The sequence below is a fragment of the Acanthaster planci genome, linkage group LG07, assembly GCF_054643075.1.
Source record: "Acanthaster planci isolate LZ-2023a linkage group LG07, COTS_SCS, whole genome shotgun sequence".
Classification (NCBI taxonomy): domain Eukaryota; kingdom Metazoa; phylum Echinodermata; class Asteroidea; order Valvatida; family Acanthasteridae; genus Acanthaster; species Acanthaster planci.
Genome location: NC_141783.1, coordinates 5,030,137 through 5,050,808, shown reverse-complemented (window position 1 = coordinate 5,050,808; position 20,672 = coordinate 5,030,137). Strand labels below are relative to the sequence as shown.

Genomic DNA, 20,672 nt, shown 5'->3' with positions numbered 1-20,672 from the left:
TGCAGGATAAGAGAAAATGGCAACTATCAGTGTCTGAATGTTTCACTTAAACTCTATTCTGCATTATAGACCTTACAAACAGATTCTGTGTCTTGATTGGCTGAAAGCTGGTCACATGGCATTCACTGCATTTGCTATCTTGCTTTTCACTGCCAAAAGTACAACACCTACATGTACATGTATAGTAACCAGAAAATTATCCCTGGAGCAACCACAGAACTATATACTTGACTGTGTATTCCAAAATTACTGCATTCCAAAATTTCAGCACTATATACAGAGCTGGAGTCAAACATTTTGTGAAACAGCAGGCTGAAAAAGTGAAAGAAGCCTGTCAATAAAGTTCTCATTTGAATAGATGCACCTTTTATATGCCTTCACTCAAATCAATCAGTGATTGCTTAAATCAAGCAGAATCTGAAAGGAAAGGTACATGTATTACAAAACGAATACTATTTTATCTTCATAGTGTAGTAAAAAGGTTCCTCAGTCATCCACAAATCATTCTATTTTCCCTAAGCTTTGTGTCAGAAAAACAGACTGCTCCATGGATCATCTCGGAAGGCTACTTCATCACTTGAAGCCATTAATAGTTGTATACATGCTATCATACAAATATTACAAACAGTAGATATTGAAACTCAGAATGTGAGTATATGTGTACCACATAACCCTGTGTTAAGTTGAGACTGGTGCTTGGATACCTGACTGAAATGGCTGGTGTTGGTTCAATTCTTCGGCTTCATTGCATAAAACCTTCCTTGATAATTCTGAATTGACTTAGCTAAGAAGAAAACACATCCTTCTTTGCTGATAACTAAAACTTTCTAAAACTAAAGTGTTTCTACATTCAAAGAATTCTTCCAAAGATAACATCTAAACAAAATAACTGTTTTCATGTATTTCATATAGCACAGATAGCCAATGAAGGACTAAGCTTTTTCAAGATGAATTGCAAGGTACAAACTTTCTTTATTGCCAGTGTCTACATGTATATTATTTTGTACTTTTCAAATTTGGCCAATTTCATATGACAACATTAATGTTAAACAAAGGCTACCCTGCGGATTTGCATAATGACACCTTCAATGGCTGTTTGTTTTATGCCATGTCTGAGGCCGAGTTTGTAACTGTGCCACAAGGTCTCGTGACTGATTAACAGTTTTGCATTTTTAAGCTTTAACAGTGAATGATAGCATGCAAGTCACTGACTCATTTTTCTTATGACTGACCTCTTTCCATGTGTATAGAACCAAAAATAAGATAATTATGATTCCAAGAAGACAAATTTCTTGGAAAGTTATTGCCGTACCAGACATACATGTACATATATTCAGTTATACCAATAAATTTGTCCCAAGGGTGAAAATGTAAGGACCAGAAAACCCTGGAATCAAAATGGATTTTTTAACAAAACATTGTTTGGTGAAATGCAATCAAAACTAGAAATGTGTCTGTGGACAAACACAGCTGCTTTGGCCCTGGTTTCATATCTGCAACCAGTGACGGACTTCCTTGACGAACTATTTGTAAGATTTGTTGGCAATCGGACATGTACTTTAGAAGTTACAATGCAAGGATGCACATGTAATGTCAAGTGATTCATCATGTGATGATGTTATTGCCAATTGGAGTCCGTTTTTGTCTGTAATACTTTCCTTTCAAGCTACATGCAAGGTTTCAACTCGATCAGTCATGTATTTAAAAATATGTGGTGCTTTGAGGAGTGTATCTTTAATGCCACATGACTATTCTGCTGATGACATCATCATATGATGTCCAGTTTCATCTATAACATTTCTCATTCCAGATAACTGAAAAGTTTCAACATAATAGCATAAAAGTGCACCTTTAATTAATGTCAAGTGACTTTTCACATGATGACGTCATCATCACATTGTGTTGATTGTCTTCTTTAGCAATTCTCTTTTTATATATCTAAAAGGTTTCAAATCAATTGGACATGTACTTCAGAAATATGGAGAACTTAAGTTTGCACCTTTAATGTCATGTTACGTGACACCTGATGACGTCACAGTGACGACCATTATCAGACACCTTCCAGGACAGTCTAAGTGTTCACTTAATACAAAGTCAGTCAGATGGATGAGTGCTTGAGGCAGAGAAAAGGGTTTAAGCTTGACTACTTTTTGTGTGTAGCGATCCAGAACTAGGAAAAGTGTCATTGTCACTTTTGTTGAACTTGAAAGACAAACTAAAAGCTCAAAATTTGAAAATATATGTACAAGGTAGACCTCTGACTCCATTTTAATGGAATTTGATGATAATTGAGCTGTAATATGACTCAGGAACAAGGAAAACGACTGAAAACAGACGCGGCTGCGTTGTTCATGCAAACGATTTGACCATACGTACCATGGTGCACCTACCCGAACATGTACAGTCATGCAACATCAAGGTTAGGATGTCAATCTTTTTTTGTGATCTTTTTTCGGTGCATGGCTGAAATGTCCAAAATACCGAGCAAAACAGGTGCTTGTTCATTGGGCTGGCAGCCTGGAACATTTGGTTGCCCGACAAAAATTTTTAGTTGTCCCGGGACAGCGGACTACCGATTTTGTGAGCCCTGGATATTAAAAAAAACATGCCCAGAACTTTCAGAGAAAAACTGCACCTTTAAATTCATGTCACATGATTTGCATTTGAATCAAATAATTCTATCAAATATTACTTGATATTCTGTCTCTTGGGTATATTTGTAATCGAACGAAAGGGAAAATTTGCCCATGTTTTCTCTTTCGTTCTCATAGTAATCCTCACCCAAAAATGAGTTCCACTGAGTCATGAACATCGATAACAGTGCGTAGTGAAAAAAACGTGTGCAAAACCTCTAACATGGAGAAAACTGCAACTTTTCTGCAAATCATGTCATGTGAGCCTTGATGATGTCACAGTAATAATTTTTTTCTGGCACCCTCTTGGTCCGACAGACTAAATATGCACCCAATACGACGTCAGTCAGATGGATAAGTGCCTCCATCGTAGACATTAGAAAAATGTGCACAAAACCTATGGAGAAAAACTGCACCTTTAAATTCATGTCATGTGATTGGACGAGGATGAAGTCTTCACTAGTGCACCCTCTTTTTGAGGACCGGCACAAGGCTTATTTTTGGAGGGGTCAGTACGATTGAAAAGGTTTCTATTAATTATCGATACTGGTGCAACTGATTACACTGATCAGCATGAATGTCTGCAATCAGTTACCCAACTAACAATGAATGGCCTGTGTTGAAACGCTGTGGAAATGGTGGAGATGGAGTTAGCAAGTTGATGGTAGTCCGTTGAACGTATATGGAAGAGCCTGGGTAGACTTGCAAGTTGGTAGGAGGGTTCGACCTGTAAAAGCCATATTTGATGACCTATTGATACCTGCAATGCTGGGAATGGATTAGTTGTGGTGAAAGAATTAAGTGCACGTCATCTGATGGAGTGTCATTTACTGGACAAGTTGTGATAAGTGAAACTAGGGAGATACCTTGAGGACAGGAGGCAATTCTCGCTGGAAAGATAGTTGGACACTGTGAAGGTGTAACATTTGCCTTAGATGAATAGTATATTTTCCAATCCTTGCATGCATAACATTAATTTTGGTTTAGCATTGTGACACATTCTCTTATAAACGTAAGCAGAGCTTTGTAAGTTCTCAGTGGGATTTGCAGGCAGGAATTGGGTCAAGTTGGACACGTACAGGTCTATGGTTAGTCACTTTTGGTCTTTATTCCTTGTAACTCCCATCCATGAACATGCATGCGGTCAACTAGACCAGTAAAAACATAAACCACGTTGCGACATACTAAACTGCAATAACGCCATTAAAAGAAAAAACATGCAAATTCTCATGCAAGTTTATTTATCACAGCTATCTAAATAATAATCAGAGTCAGCCTAAAGGGCTACAGTACTAAATAAGAATGTGTGGAAAAGAAGCAGGACTCTCAGACTGCAGTCCAATCCATGAGAAATCCCGAAAAGCAATGTTCTTTACATGTATATAGCGAGAACCCATGTAAATTCACACAGCATTCAAACGTAACCTGTGCATAACACGTGCAAACTTGCTGCAGAAATTCTCTAACTTTAACCCCAATAATCGCCTTGAATAACTCTGAAATATAAAGCCACATTCTCACCACTTTTCCCTTTCCCCACTGAGGTTACGATTACATCGCTGAGATGACTACATCCTACAGAATCTTTAGGGCAAGGGATTGTTATGAATCTGAACGGTACATGGTCTACAAATTTCGATCAAAGTGAAAGTTGCATCTACTCCGCTACCAGGCCCGTGCAAGGGCGCCACCAGTCGGATTGATACAGCCGAAACTTAGAAGCTTTACTTTCCATGGTTTACTTACATGTAGATATGATTTCATCGTATTCGGCAAGACAGTGAATGATGATTTAGAATGCTTATGCAAGGTGTTCAAACGTTTGTGGGGTGCTGGCCTAAAACTCAAGCCAAGAAAATGTAGCCTTTTACAGAAATCTGTGACCTACCTCGGCCACATTGTGTTGGAGGAAGGACTGGCCAAGGATCCTACTGAAGTCAGGACAGTAGCTGATTGGCTAGTACCTAAGTGCGTAAAGGAGTTCAGAAGCTTCCTTGGCCTAGCCTCGTATTAGCGGAGGTTCATCCGGGACTTTCTAACCATTGCTAGTCTGCTAAACACTCTGATGTCAAAACTAGAGAGTTCATATGGACTGATACCTGTCAGGATGCATTCATTTGGTTAAAGGAGGAATTAGTTACTTCCCCAGTTCTCGCTTACCTGTCACCAGAGGGCAAGTATATACTGGACACCGATGCAAGTTCTGAGGGAGCTACTTTGACCAGTAGGAAGCTCAACAAGGCTGAGAAAAACTACAGTGTGACTGGGCGAGAATTACTTATAGCAGTGGTATACCTGAAATACTTCCGGCATTATCTGTATGGGCGGAAAGTAACCATGAGAACAGATCATTTGTCTTTGAGAAGGCTGATGATGACAAAAGACCCGGAAGGCCAGCTAGCACGCTGGTTGGAAACAATATCAGAACTTGACCTCATCATACAACACTGCCCTGGTGCCAAGCATACAATTGCCGACAGGTTATCCCATTGACCCTGCAAACAGTGTAGCAACTGTAATGGAGCTGACTCTGATGATGCCAGTCCAGTCAGAAATGGGGACGTAAGGGTTGCAGTATCGCAACCAGGTCTAGGCAATAATGAGCTACTCAAGGCTCAGTTAGGAGACGCCACCATACGCTGGGTAGTGGAGGCAAAGACTGAAGGAAGAGAGTGCCCTCCATGGGGGAGATAGCTGCAATGCCTCCAGCAAACAAGACATACTGGTCTGACTGGGACCAATTAGTAATCCGTGACAGTGTACTATACCAACGGACGATGGGAGTTCCGTCTGCTGGCAACTGGTTGTGCCTGAATAGCTGAGGTGTCAGTGTACTGACAAACTACGTAGCGGTAAATTGGGTGGCCAAGTTGGTATAAAGAAAATGCTGGTAAGCGTTAAGCAGTGGTATTTCTGGGTAGAAATGACCGCTGAAGTTACAGTTTGCATTCACTGCTGTAACAAATGCACTAAGAGCAAACCTCCCACCAAAAAAAGGCGTGTGCCCTTACAACAATACAACGTGGGCGTTACTGTGGATTGTCAGGCCATGGAATTGATTGGTTCACTTCCCAAAACAGATGAGGGAAACTGGTGGATTCTGGTGGTAAGCAAGTTTGCCACCAGATGGATGGAAGCGTATGCACTTCCCTGATGCTAAAGCTGAAACCATTGCGACTAAGTTCATTAACGAACACGTATGCCATTATGGAGTGCCCAAAGAAATCCATTCGGACCAAGTAATTTACTTTTGAGTCCGTAGTGTTCCAAGAAGTACAGTACATGTATGCAAGATTTGGGGGATGCCCAAAATCTGTACAATGGCCTTTAACCACTTTCTGCCGGGGACTCTGGGATTAGAGACATATGGTTTATATGGGTGGCTGGGGTCTCCGAACTCACACAAAGGAAACAGGGCCCTGTTACAAAAGACCGTACTCCGAACAAAAGACTGAGCTGCTGGGCATAACTGACATTTTCACTCTCAAAAGTGGTGATAATCCAACCTTGTTTTGAAACCGTATACCAGGGTTTGGGGCATTGAGAGCGAGTGGATTACCACTGGGGACAAATGCCACACAGCACCGCTGCACGCTAATCTGGCCCCTATTGAAAAGAGGTCAGCAGTGCACTAAGCCAGGTTCGTGAACAAAAGACAGTTATCCAACACCGCACAATCTGGGCTCTGTTTACAAGGCTGCTGGCCTGGCGTCAATGAAGGTCACCTGTCAACTTAGAGTAGTGCCTAAAGATTACTTGGTGCGGTTATAAATGACCGTTAAATGAAATCATGAATTTTTGAAGGATTTTGAAAACGGAAAAAATGATCATCAAGAGTGTGCACCAATAAGAAGTCAGTGAGATCGATATGACTGCTGAAGTCTGGCTGTTAAAAAATGTGTACAAAACATACATGGAAACTTTACTGAAACATAATAGTTTTTGCATACATAACAAATTAAACATTCAAAATTCAATAGTAAATCATGTGATGACATCATGTTGACAAATTTCTTATAGGAACATCCTTGCATGATTGTCTGGAGGCCTTCTAAGTTCGAAAACAATTACATTTTTTAAATTATCAAAGAGGACTGGTGGAATAAAAACGTGTACAAGGTCGATGAGAAAGAGTGAAAACTAGAGGTAGTGGTTGTTACAGCAACAACCACAGAGCTGATTTGGATTTAGAGTTGTTTAACAGATTATTGTGTATGATTATGAGCTGTGTAATTTGTGCAAAACGTAGAAATAAATTTCCTGAAAATTTATATAATCTGTATCATGTTAATAGCTACATGTGCAAGTTTCAAACCAATTGGTCATATACTCCAAAAGATATTTTGCTTTATAGGATGCACCTTTAATATGACGTGACATCATGATGATGTCATTATCACAATGTAAATGTTGTCTGTAGCACTTCCCTTTGAAGATGTTTAAAGTCTAAACGTAATTAGATATGTATTTCAGGAGATATAGTACTTTGAAAAAGGAACCAGGAAATAGAAATATTTGTAAAAATTTTACTAAACCCTTAAAATTGCATCTTTGGTTTTCAATTAACCTCATTTAATTTTTTGTTTGGCAATTTTAACCCACATTTTGATGTTTTTTTTAATTTCTAAGCTAATGCATATTTGCATATTCATGAGCAGAACTATGATGTCATCTTTTTTCAGCCATTGCTATGGCAGAATTTATTTTCTTTTTAGCAATTTACTGCTGTGTAAGTATATGGCAATAATCCAGCAAAAATCATTTTTCACAAAAATGTTCGCAGATGGCAAATTTGGGATTCACAATTTGAACATGAAAACATGCAACCTGAACCATGTCTTCCTGGATTTACATCAAAGCAAAAGTGCCTTCACTTGTCCATAAATGCTTGGTTAATTTTTAATGTTGAAAAAGTGCACTGTTCAGTTTACGTAACTAAACATGTCAAAAAAGATGTCAAACAGTCTTCATACACAGAAGAAGAGTACAGCGATACACAAAAAGTGATTCTAAGAAAAATTCATTTCCTAAATCCTTTAACCACATGCTGCCGGGTGCTTATAAAAATGCAGTGCACACATACCGGTGATTTTCAAGATTTTCAGTTTTAAAAATTCCTCTCCCACAGAAATGTGGGTGAGGTCAGCTATTGAATACCTACCCCAAACAGTCGCTAAATATGCAAATTCCTTTGCATCTGATTCAATTCAATAAATCTTCTGATCAACCATAGTGTGCCCTCTCGTCCCATGATGAATAGCAAAATGGCCACCATGTTCGTCTTCTTTTCCGGTATTAAAACCATCCGAGCCAAAAGTGGGGAAGGATGGGAGAGAGCCGACTGTTTGGGGTAGGTATTCAATAGCAGACCTCACCCACATTTCTTTGGAGGAGGAGTTTTCTGCTTTCAACCTACCCCAAACAGCCGCTACATATGCAGAGTAGCACCAAGTCCTTGGAAGGGGGTGGGGGGAGGATGCACTACATAATGAGAGTGCCAGAGGAGTATGAAATTGTCCAAACTTTATTGTGGACTCACCAAATAATGGAGTTGTTATGTCGTTCCAGTGGTGGGCCGCTTTGATGAGGAACCCTTCTGCATTGATATGGCTGATGTTAGAACCACTCTGCCATGTGCGGAGTCGTTTTGTAGAACATCGGTGAGGTAGCATGTGGTGAAGGTAGATGGGGTCTTCCAGCATGCCGCCTTGCGTATTTCCTCCATTGGTACAACACTGAAGTAGGCCCAAGATGTGGAAACTGCTCGGATATCATGAGCCCTGATGAGGAGTCGTGTTTCATTGTCCACAGAGTTCGGCCAATCTGGTTAGCAAACTTGATGGCTGAAACTGCCCATATAGCAAGAGTGTCTTTGGTCACAGCTCGGTGAGGTTTCAATGTGGTGATGAAAAGCTGCGAAGTTGTACCTCTGAGTTTTTTGGTTTTGTCTAAGTACCATTTAAGAGTCAGCACTGAAACCATGGTTTGTCATTGGGAGGGTGTTTAGTAATGTCTAATACAAAAATGTCAGGAGGATGGAAGGAAATTGACTGTTTCTTGGTGAGAAACCCAAGCGTTGGGATGAGACGAACACCATGGGGTCCCCATCGGATGTGGCCATCTGAGATGGACAATGCCAACAGTTCACTGCCGCGCCGTGAGGTAGTAACTGCCAGCAGGAATGCCAGTTTCACAGATGAGTTAATCAACGATGTGTTGCCGAGAGGCTCAGAGGGAGGACCAGCAAGTAGTTGGAGGACAGCTGACAAGTCCCATGAAGGAATTAGCCTCTTAGTTGGGGGACGCTCAAGAAACCTCCCCCAGAGTAGATGTTTAAGAGCAGTATTGTTGGACACAGTTGAACCATCTGGAAAGCCATCATGTATAGCCGCAATGGCCGACCGCTAGTTACAGATAGTTCAAACCTGGAGATCTGATATGAACAGGTGCATGAAGAAGTCAGCTATAGAGGTCATAGAAACCGGGCCGGAGCAGACTGCTCAGTGGAAAAGACTTTCATGCAGTCAACAAGATAGTCAATTCGTTCGGTTGTTGGTGAGATTATGCCTCGTTGAAGGTCGATAGATGCCCCTAGATATGTCGGGTATTACGTTGGGGCGAGATTCGACTTCTCGTGGTTCACGATGAAGCGATTTGTGATGTCGCAAGTAAGGCAGGTAGAAACCTCTGCTTCTTTGAACGATCTGCCAATGATCAGCCAGTCGTCCAGGTACTGGAACAACTCTTGGTGAAGTGGAGAGGCCAAAGGGGAGAGCCGTGAATTCGAAGATGCCCCCGTTGTACAGGAAGTATAGGTATCTTTCAAGTCTATGGAAGAGGCCCAGCATGGAACCAGTAAAGATTGGGTGACAGTCCGAAGGGTCTCCATGCAGAATTTCTTTGGGCTGATAAAACAGTTCAGAGGTTTGAGGTTGACAATAGGTCGGCAGCTGTTGAGTTCTTTTTTTTTGAGTGAGGAAGAACGTTGACATGACATCCTTGTTTGCTTGGGATTTGGGAACCGGGCAGAAACTGCATGACAACAGCTGGAAGAAACGGTCACACTTGATGCCCTCCAGACAGCAGTATAATTGGGCTAGATCTGTGTGGCCGCTTAACAATGGAAAATGGGAACCATTCATTTAGCATCCGATGAAAGAATCAATGGCCTCATGCATGCCAGGAAGTCTTGGAAAATGGTAAAGATTACATTTTGGTTTTTTTTCTCATCTCTTGCAGAGGATGTATAGTTGAAAGATGAGTTGAGATTTTTACCTACATGTAGTTAATGTGCAACAAATCGAGAGGGCTCTGAAAGCAGAGTTACATGTGCATTATAATAAAACTTGTCGAAAGAACCTTTTTTGGACCAACTAAGGTTGACAGAGATTTTTCAGGTTGCTGACTTGAAAAGGAATCGCTACTTTCGTTTCTTGTTTTTTACTTGAGACTTGACTTGGGAAAATGACTTTGGACTTGACTTCAAAGAACACGACTTGCAACTTGTCGTAACTAATTTGATTTTGTGATATAAGTTTGCTGAAATTAACAAACACACTTTTCGGTGTCTGGACATGGTTGGAGAGAATGCACATTCAACATCAGCCCTTTTTAATTGTAGGCTTGCGATCTGCGTGTTTCTGTTTATTTCTAATGGAGTCAAGATCTAGCTCTAAACAGTTTCGCGATAAAAGAGTGGTTTCGGCTGAAGACTATGCTTTCGCTGGTTCCTACCATCTTGAAGCAGTGTCCAAAACCATGCGTTCAAGCTCTTACTCATGGTGCGGGGATAAGGCAGCTCTAATCCAAGGCAGTCGTTAGTTGCCATTTCCATTGGCTCCATTCCCGTGTTGAGAATTAAAGGAAACCAGTCCAGAGAGATTGAATAAACTTGCAAATGAACCGTTGCTTAAAAAATAACCTTGCTATATGGCCCACCCAACAAAGACACTTATCCAGCCCGCCAAAATTGGTAATTTCGAGTACTAGAACAAGTTTAGGTTTAATGACAACATTGGTCCGCATGCTGCTCACACATGGAGATGACGTACCCAAAAGTGGTGGAGACCCTTACGTTGGGCACTTTGAATTTTTGGTTGTAATGTTTGTGTATGGACGGGAGCAATATTTTACCTCGATTTCACAACACGTGAAATTTAATCAAACTTGAAGTATTCTGATTCCTACATATTGAATTCATATTCCCGCTACAAAGTTACAAGATTACACATACAGTACGTAGTGTAAATCAAATTATATCAGAGACGGATACCATATTATGTGGAAGTAAATTCTTTTAATGAGTTTTTTGAAACCTGTGAATGTCTACTCTTAAACCAACTTATTTTTTAAAGATATGTTTTAATAATATGAGCTTTGCAGTAAGACACAAGTTTCAGTAGTATCATCACAGCCAAGATTGACGGTTTTCATGGATGAAAATGTGGATATTGGGATAAAAGATGTTCCAACTCGATTCTCTAGGATGTAGGGGTAAAATGTGCTGTGTTGCCGTGGAAGCATGTATAAATAATTCTTCCCTCAGTTGAAGCGAGTACTTGATATTTACATTGAATAAATTGCACGCATACTGATTACAAAATACAACTTCCGACAAGCCAAACCTTTCAAGAACTTATATAATTCGCTCAGTTATTCTAAGCAGGTATTTTCATATTCAAGCCGTCTCCAAGTGTTTTGATAAACAAGTGTTTTCCCAATAACTAAATCATAGAGTGGAGTGTAGAGGGTACACAGCGAAGTGCTATCAGATTTACACAGCATTCTAGCAATGCAGTATTACAGGATCGAGGCAACTGTATCATGTCTCAGTGAAGTTTCAAACATACTTATAAGTTAAAAGTTGGCAGGCTTGCACTGTGGAGATGGGGAGATGTAAAGCTTCTGGGGAGATGTAAAGCTTCCATAAATGTAGCAAAATGGTCAGGATGATCACAGGAAGGCTTGAATGTGGGAAAGTCCCATACACACTGCAGCATCTCATCAGCCACAGGTGGATTGGACACGCAGTGTTGACATGCTGGATCGACGCAATTTACAAAAATTACCATGCCAATCCACCGATCCACGTTGCCTGATTTCATTTCTTCCATTGCAAAATAGTCTCCTAGGATATTCTTAAACTGCTTCGATCTTTTGAGATTTATTTTACTTGTAGGTTTGACTTATGAGTAAATCCAAAATATATGTACATGTATTTACGTTGTCGCATCCATGTGTAACAGGCTGTTATAGATAAACAGTCATTGTGATGACTGTATCAATGCAAAGTGCAGGAAGACTGCTGCCAGCTTAAGTGTATGGAATAAAGTACTGATTCTCTGGCCTTAAAGTTTTAACAGCATTAACAATAAATTTTTTTTGCCTTATTTAATTTGGGTAATTCTTGGGAGAAACTTTTGTTTGAATACTACAATACAATAAAACACTTTTTGCTCACATCAAAACTGATTGCCTGATTTCTTTGTTTTTCTATTGCAAATAATCTACAATATTCTAAAAACTATTTCTTTTGAGAATTGGCGTAATATGAGGATTAAATCCAACATATAAATACATGCCCATTGTGCACTGGGCCGTTTTGATATATATCTTACTGCTCGATCTTCTAACCAAAAACACATGTATCAAATTAAACTGTAAGTCACAGAGACGAAAAGTTCTTGTTTTTGACTAGGATAGTTATGTGTTATGATGCTAAATACTGTAATTTTTAGAATTCAGGCCGCACGGTGAATATAGCTGAGCCGCACAAAGATCTGCAAATTACATGTAGTTACAGCAGCGCGCGAGCAAGGATAGTTGTTAACCTAAATTTTCTTAAGTCCTTGAAACTACCAACTTTAGGAATTAGATGGTTATCCTCACTAGGTGAGCCACGCAGCAGTTCTTTGTGTTTTTTCTCAACACTCACGAACTGACTACTGATAAACACAATGTAATTAATTAAACACAAAAAAAACCAAAACAGACAGAAACGAACAGACGTACCACACAATTTTTGAGGTGTGGACTCTACTTACGGTACCTTTACAAGTCTATTATGTCCATCTGGGCTGGTCTCCATTCCAGTAGTAATGAGTAGAGTATAAGCAAAGATCCTATAGCGCTGCCTCTTCTTCGCCGTTATATTTCAGCATAAGAATTAACGTAAGCTGCAAAAATTACCACACTGTAGTCCACTGTGGACCAGTTTATACCTCATGCGTATGCAATGGAGTTAGATTTCCTGCAGTATTCCATTCCCCTGAGTTGAACTTTATTCAACATGAAAACTTGCCCAGGCATCACAAATATGTGTCCGCACACAATGTATATTTGTTTCAATCAAAACTCGCCGAAATGTTCGCATACTTCTGCTGTTGCGGCCGTGCTTGCACGCGGGGGAACGGGCAGTTAACATCACAAAGGACACTTACAATGGGACTTCCAATGAGCTCCAGTCCTTCCCTTGGCACCTCGTCTAAGCAGGGAGTTCTACTGCCAAAGAACGGGCCTATTGTTGGATTTTTTAAATCCCCGTGCAGAACAGGAGGAATGCGGCCGAGCGCGTCGTAACAGGAAAAATACTTTTGATCTTTGCCCTAAGTAAGGTTTCAACATAATCAGACATGCATGTCAAGAGATACAGCACTTGGAAGAGAACATCTTAAATGTCACGTGACATGATCATCTGTTGATGTCATCATCACATCAGGTCAATGTTTATCTAAATCATTTCCCTTTCAAGATATCTGCAAGGTTTGAACCCAATTGGGCATATACTTCAGGAGATATAGAATTTTAAACAGTGTACCTTTAATGTCACATGATTTGTCACCTGATAATGTCATCATCACACGATGTCAATTTTCATGTATAACACTTCCCTTTCTAAATACCTTCCAAATTTCAACCCAATCGTACATGCACTTTAGGAGATCAAGCACCTTATAAAGGATGCACCTTCAATGTCACATGACTCGGCTGATGACATTTTCATCACATGACGTCAATTTCCATCTGGAAAATGTCAACCCAATTGGACATGTAATAATACAAAATACAATAGAAAACATTATTATCATCATCGCAGAAAGAGCACAGATTAGAGATTTTCAGCATTTGCCCCTTTTGGCATTCCATATAATGCGATCTGCTCTCAGCACCATGTGCTTGAAATTTTTCTAACTCTATTATGTTCTACGCTCTGTGCACTGCATATGTGTGTGCTGCGAATGTGATTTTTGAGTTAGCAAATATTGTAAGGGGGTTTTCGTCGTCGGTGCTTCATCAGTGTGAAGAAGTACACAATTTATGCACCTCATATAGTGTGACTTTAATGTTTTAGCTATCATCCAATGTGCAATTTACGCTTAAATCTGTTATGGCTGATTTTTTAGCGAGTTTTGAATAATAAAAGGACTTTTTATTATAACTTCTGGTTCACACGTGTTAAGTGGGCCAACATCATCATCATCCACACCAATTTTTAGGTGATTTCAGGTAAACTTCGCCACAGACATCTATTAAAAATTCATTTTTCAGAAATTTTCACCTGTTGCTAGAGGGCGCTCGACAATTACATGACGTCATCAGAAGATGATTTGAAAAAAACTATACCCCCACGACTGACACTGTTGAAAGCAAGTTGATACCTGTTACCACTTTTAAACAATAAGCTCACTTCCAGTTTCAACTGGAAGGGTCACCTGATTTGACCCACACAAAATAAATTGAAGACCAAATTATACTCTGCCACTTGGTTGCCAAGGTTGATTTTACGGATTTTTAAATAAACACAATATTTAAATGTTCTAAATTTCATATTAAATCACTTGATTACGTCATCATGACATATTTTAGTGTTATCTTTGCTTTATGGTCTTTACTGTCTGCAAAAAAATGTGCAAAAAACAACTGGGCTTTTGGTCAGCAGAGCAAGTAACATGAAAGCAGAAGAAACAAAATGAACAGAAGTAATGCCTTTTTTGCAAGCTTGCGAAAAAGCCAAAAAAACCCACAAAAACAAAACCAAGAGAAAAAAGAAGAAAAAACAGAACAGAAAGAGTGCCATTTCACAACTTGTGAAAACGCCCCCCTCAAACAAAAAGAAGAAAAAGAATGCCTTTTTTGCAAAATTGCGAAAAAGCCAAAAAATGATGAAATAAATCTTAAAGGACACATGAGCTGTTTCAGTGACCAAAATTGCCAAAACACCTACCAATATCTGCTTTGGCAGCGAGCCCAAAGCAGCTTAATAACAGTTCTGACTGATGCAAGAGTTGAACATGTGCACAGCTTATTGCATCAGTCATGTACATGTATGACTTGATTTTTGTAGTTCACTTCCCCCATCGCAACACCGATGTCAGCATTCCAAATTCATTCCACATTGGCATTCCAAGTAGCAATTCCAAATTCACAAATAGAATTTAAACAGAAACTGAAGATCAAAAGTCATCTTACGTGAACCTGTCTCTGCAGCTTATATAACCATTGTGAACTAGAATATTAACCACTTCTTACCAGATGGATTTCTCTTGAGTGGGATGTGATGGCGGGGCTTTTTCAGGATTTTCCAGGTTTTCAAAATTCTTCAAAAATTCATGTTTTCATTTACTGGACGTTTACACCCACATGAACGACTCTCTGGTTTCTACTCTAATCATACAGGCAACCTTCAATATTAGTATATTGTACTAATTATAGTATACAGCCCAGGCCTGCAACCCTGTAAAAGAGAAATCAGAATTGTGAAGTGTTGCATGATTTCCTTTGTTCCGGTGAATGCCAGTAGCATCTTTTCATACGCATACACAGCGGGATTAGCAAGCAGCGGCGCTGTGTCGCTCATCAATGGGGCCCTGGAGCACTTTTGTCTGTGGTGCTAATCCGCGGGTGCGCTATGCCCAAACAGTGGTATACTGTTTCAAAACAGTGCTGGATTACCTTCGAAAAGTTGAAGTCGCAAAATGATGGCAATTGCCAGCAGCAGGTCCTTTTTTTTGAGTACAGTCTTTTGTTACACAGACCAGCTCTTGTGTCCGAAACCGGGCACCCCAGCTCTGCGTATAAACACACGGTGCCCGAAAATCGAGTCCCTGGAGGGAACAAATAATGCATGCTGAATATTCGATGCTGTGATGAAGGTTCATTGGTTCACTTCACTACATAAAGTGTACATAAATGTGTATCATACTTTCTGCCTCTGCAACTTCACCTAGTCTGTACACAAGGTATGCCTTTCCACTTTCTCAACTGTGTGCACATACTTGTACATGCTGCACAAGTGGGGGTGTTGCGCATGAAGTGCATTCTAAAGTGTTACATGGAGTGCTACAGTAGTGGGTTCAAACATTTTTTGACAAGGTAGTCTGGAAAAGTACAGCTGCATTGTTAAATTTTCTATGTTGGGTCAGCTATCTCTAAAACCAAGCAAATCTGTGGGAGAGATGTTATTAAAAATACAATTACAATTATCTTTGACCCAGACCTTGTGAAATCAGCCTAGAGGCCAAAGTACTGAACAGATTTTATATCTCAACCAATGAATGACATATGAAATCCACAATGACTTTTTAGGAGAAATTTCAATCCATATTTTGGCTGGGAGACGTTTTGGAAATATCTTTTTATGTTATAACGCAGGTCTCAAATAATGTAAGAACATCATTCTAGCCAAAAGAGAACCTAAAATCCTTTTTTTTAATTCACTACACCCCACTGCACATGTCCATGTGCAAAGAAGGTGCAGTTTTCCAATACAGAAAACTATTTAAAGTACATGTCCTTGAACTCCTTGTAGATTAATTTGGCAGTGGCACTTGCAGGCAGGTGCACACCTCTTTTTAATACCATATCAACCTCATCACCTGTAATTGGCGGTATGTCTGTTGTTGGATGTGGGAGGTAGGGAGGGAGGGAGGGAGGTAGGTAGGTAGGTGCAGGACGTGTATTCGACGTGCTCTCGTCTTTTGGTGGTCCTTTGGGCCTTTTTTGTGGCCCGGTCGTTGCAGTTCTCTGCAACGACCATAGTACATCGCGCCATGTTTGGAGGACCCGGCACTTGACGCTACAGCCTGGATAGGCCAACAACAGTGCGCCTCAATACTAGGAATCTGGAAGAGTTGACGTCACGAGATGTCCTGAATGCAGTACACAAAGAGCTGGATGCCGATGCGGAAGTGAAATGCATAGCTCAGCTGAACAATGGCTGGTTTAACATATCCTTTGCCAATGAGCGCCATTGTGTGGATGTCGCACGAAAGGGGCTGCTCCTTAAGAATGTCCGGGTGCAATGTGAGCGCGCAAACACAACAAATTCCGTCGTGGTGTACGTCAAGGCACCGTACGAAATGCTCGACGGCGTCATAATTGGGGCGTTGGCCAAATACGGCACTGCTGTCAATGTCCGGAGGTTGGTACACGACTTCACTGCCGAGATTGAGAATGGTGTAAGAAGCGTCCTGGTGAAGAACGTTAAGAAGCCCATTCCAAGTTATATCCGAGTTGGGACATTTAACCTGCCCCTGCGTCACCGCGGCCAGGAAAAAACCTGCAAGATCTGCAACCAACCAGGCCATATCGCAAGAGACTGCCAGTATAAGGGGTTGTGTTTTGTTTGTGGTAGCCGGGAACATCGTTCAGCTTGGCATGACGAGCAAGAAGAGGAGTTACAGGTGAGAGAAGAAAGAGAAGAAAGTGACATAGGATCTGAGGAAGAGAGTTCTTCAGAGGGAGAACATATAGATACACTCGCCAAACCCGTAAAAAGTCAAGGGTTCTGGGACGAAGCCATTAAGAACACTGGACGCCAAGGCTGGCAAACAGATGATAAAGAAGCAGCAGACATGGCAGAGGGGGAGAGAGAAGAGGAGCGAATCTTGCTTGTGGACACCGATGACGTCGAAAGATTTTACAGCAATGACAAAGACCAAGAAATGGACATTTCAAAGACTCAACAGTCGGGAGATAAAGATGGATGGGAATATGTTCCGTACACCAGAAGAGGGAAGCAGCTGCTAAGGAAAAAACGTACGTCGTGGGAACGCAAACCTAAGGACGACTCGTCAACCCCACCCAAGAGAGTCGCCTTCAAGGCCGGTAAGGCGAACAGGTCCTGCCCAACCCAGCAGCTGCACAGCTCCCGTGATCCCGACCGTCTTGCCCAATCTGGTCGGGTTGGAAAGAAAAAGCGTCAACATCCACCCCTTTGTGTCCAGTCGGTATCAAATCTTTGCGCTGCAAGGAATTCCAGCCAAAGGCAGCCGCCACTAAAATCAAGTTCGGTGCTCTGGGAGAACCGGGGGTCAGGTCTGATGGCACCGGCTGTCCGCCCAAGAACGCCGAGCGAGAGTTCACCCAAACCAGCTGGACTGGTTACGCCAAGAGCGCGGCCTTTGAGCAATCACCCTGTCCGACGGAAGCCGTTGGGATGGCAGATCCAGACCAGTCTTTCCAAGACTTTAGTCAACCGAGCCTGTCACAAGAGAAAAACCAGCCGGACCAAGCCGGTGGCCTAAGCTGGGCAGAAAGAGTTGCGCGTGCGAGTTCGCATTCGCAATCTCCGTGCACAAGTCATCCCACAAGCCCTGATCCCTCTAGCCAAGAGAGTCGACCGAGTCAGTCCAGTCATCTCTCGCCGTCGCTTCTTGTTGGGTTCCCCCTCTCAAGAGGACGCGGTCGTGGAACTGTTACGGGAAAGTAGCTCTTTCATAACTTTCAATTTGTTGCTTGTTACATACTTGGGCTGATGTCCTTTTTGTCAATTGCAACCTTTAATGTCAACGGGTTTCAAGGTTTTTCGGACCACCATATTGTTAATGTGAAGTTGAGTGATATTCATATCCAACACGGGAGTGGGAGGTGGATCTGTAACAACAGTCTCTTAAGTGATCCCCAGTGTTTGGACCGTCTTAATAATCTGTGGTTCTTTTGGCGATCACAGAAAGATAATTATAATACCCTTGCAGAATGGTGGGACATAGGGAAATTTAGAATTAAAGAGATCATTCAGGAATATGGAAAGGAAAAGGCCTGGAGAAAGAAACGGAGCCATGTAGCTTTACAAAAGAGGAACCAGTTTTTCATGGATAATCCGGGCAGTTGCACTGTTGATGAAATCCAGAGTGTCGAAGCTATGCTCAGGAATTATGAAATTGATGAAAGGGAAAAAGCAAGATTCAGGGTTAAAAATACTCTTAAAGAGTGCGGAGAAAGACCCTCGAGGTATTTTCTCAGTTTGGAAAAAGAACAAATTCAGAATAACAAAATTGACAAGCTCTTAACCCCTGATGGTAAATATGTTAGCAATACCAGTGATTTATTGGATTGTGCGAATAATTTTTACGGTAACTTGTATACCACTGAAGAAATTTCTCGAGAGCACCTTGACCAGGTCATAAACGCCGTGGATACCAAGCACATTCCGGATGACGTGCGGTGGATTTTGGAAGGAGATATCACTGTTGATGAGATTAAACCCGCTCTCTTCCAAATGAATAAACATAAATCCCCTGGACTGGATGGGCTTACTGTAGAGTGTTATCAGGCTCTGTGGGATATTATCGGTAATGACCTGCTTGATGTTTTCAATGAGTGCTACACACTGGGTTTTATGAGTGACTCCATGAATGAGGCCCTTGTCAGACTCGTTTATAAGAAATCTGGTAGTAAACAGGACCTCAAAAATTGGCGTCCTATCAGTCTGTTGAACGTAGATTACAAAATAATATCTAAAGTTATAACTAATAGGCTAAAACTAATAATGCCTATCCTTATTGGAGAGGAGCAGTCTTGCGGTGTCATAGGTAGAAATATTCACGATAACATTATGATTCTTAGAGATGTCTGTGATTATGTTAATTGGAATAATTTGAGTGGAGCCATCGTTAGCTTAGACCAAGAGAAAGCTTTCGATCGCATTAATTGGTTTTACATGTTTTCGGTTCTTGAAAAGATAGGGGTTCCTCCTGTTGTAATTAACTGGATTAAACTCCTGTACAGCAATCCTAATTGTAGCGTGATTATAAACAATTTTATCGGTTCGCCGATTGAGGTAACACGGGGTATAAGACAAGGATGTCCCTTGTCTCCACTCTTGTATTCCATTTGCGCAGAAGGGCTTGCCTCTTTGGTTCGATCTAATAGTTCCCTTTGTGGAATTAGTATCCAGGATAGAAGTTTTCGCATCATCCAACATGCTGATGACACTAACCTTTTTGTCAGTAATGATTCTGAGTTTGAGGTCATTCAGGACATTATTACAATGTTTTGTAAGGGAACCGGGTCAAGACTTAACTCTCACAAATCGAAAGGTCTTTGGCTCGGCAAATGGCGTGACAGGGTAGATACCCCTTGTGACTTTTGTTGGCTGCGGAAAATGAAAGTCTTGGGTGTTGTAATTGGGAATGATGTTACTCCAGAAGATAACTGGAGCCCTCGTGTAAACAAAGTGAAATGTGTTTTGCAAAAGTGGTCCAAACGCAATCTTACTTACTATGGTAAAAAAGTAGTTGTTAACACTTTTGTGGGTGCAGGAATTGCATATCTCGGGAGTGTTGTCGCCTGTCCTTGTGAATTTGAAAAGAAGATTAGCGATGCCATATGGAATTTCTTTTGGGATGGTAAAGTCGAGAAAATCAAAAGGGATACCATTATTAGTCCGAAGAACAAAGGTGGTACCGGTCTTCTACATGTTCATAAGAAGTTGTTGAGTTTGAAATTACGGTGGTTGGGGCGGTATGTTTCAAGTAACGGGCAATGGAAAATTACCTTCGATTATTGGATTAACAGAGCTAGTGGGAATAACAATTTAGTCTGTTACATATTTTCGAACCGCCAAGTGAGTCTCAGAACGACTAGTTTCTATGTTGACATCATTACAGCCTTTTATGAAGCTGGTGGAAAAGTTGATAACGTTTTTTCATGTTTCTTAGAAACGTCCAACCTCCCTTTGTTTAATAATAAGCTTGTTAGTAGTGACGGTTCGACTTTTGTTAGTAACGTTCTAAAGAATGCTGGTTTTGGCCGCATTGG

General features: G+C 40.9%; 1 protein-coding gene across 3 annotated transcripts in view; it reads right to left on the bottom strand.

Annotated features, from left to right (window-relative positions):
- The window catches only part of LOC110989477 (ras-related protein Rab-40C-like), an 87,972-nt gene that overhangs the window by 8,467 nt on the left and 58,833 nt on the right, over nt 1-20,672 (bottom strand). The window contains exon 6 of one of the 3 annotated variants that reach the window (XM_087139437.1): nt 7-2,587. The exons of the other annotated variants lie outside the window; for them this stretch is intronic. Coding sequence (XP_086995563.1) covers nt 2,502-2,587 — 86 coding nt within the window. The 3' untranslated portion in view covers nt 7-2,501. Of the gene's footprint in view, nt 1-6; nt 2,588-20,672 lie in introns of those variants that run through there. 3 annotated transcript variants of the gene reach the window in all.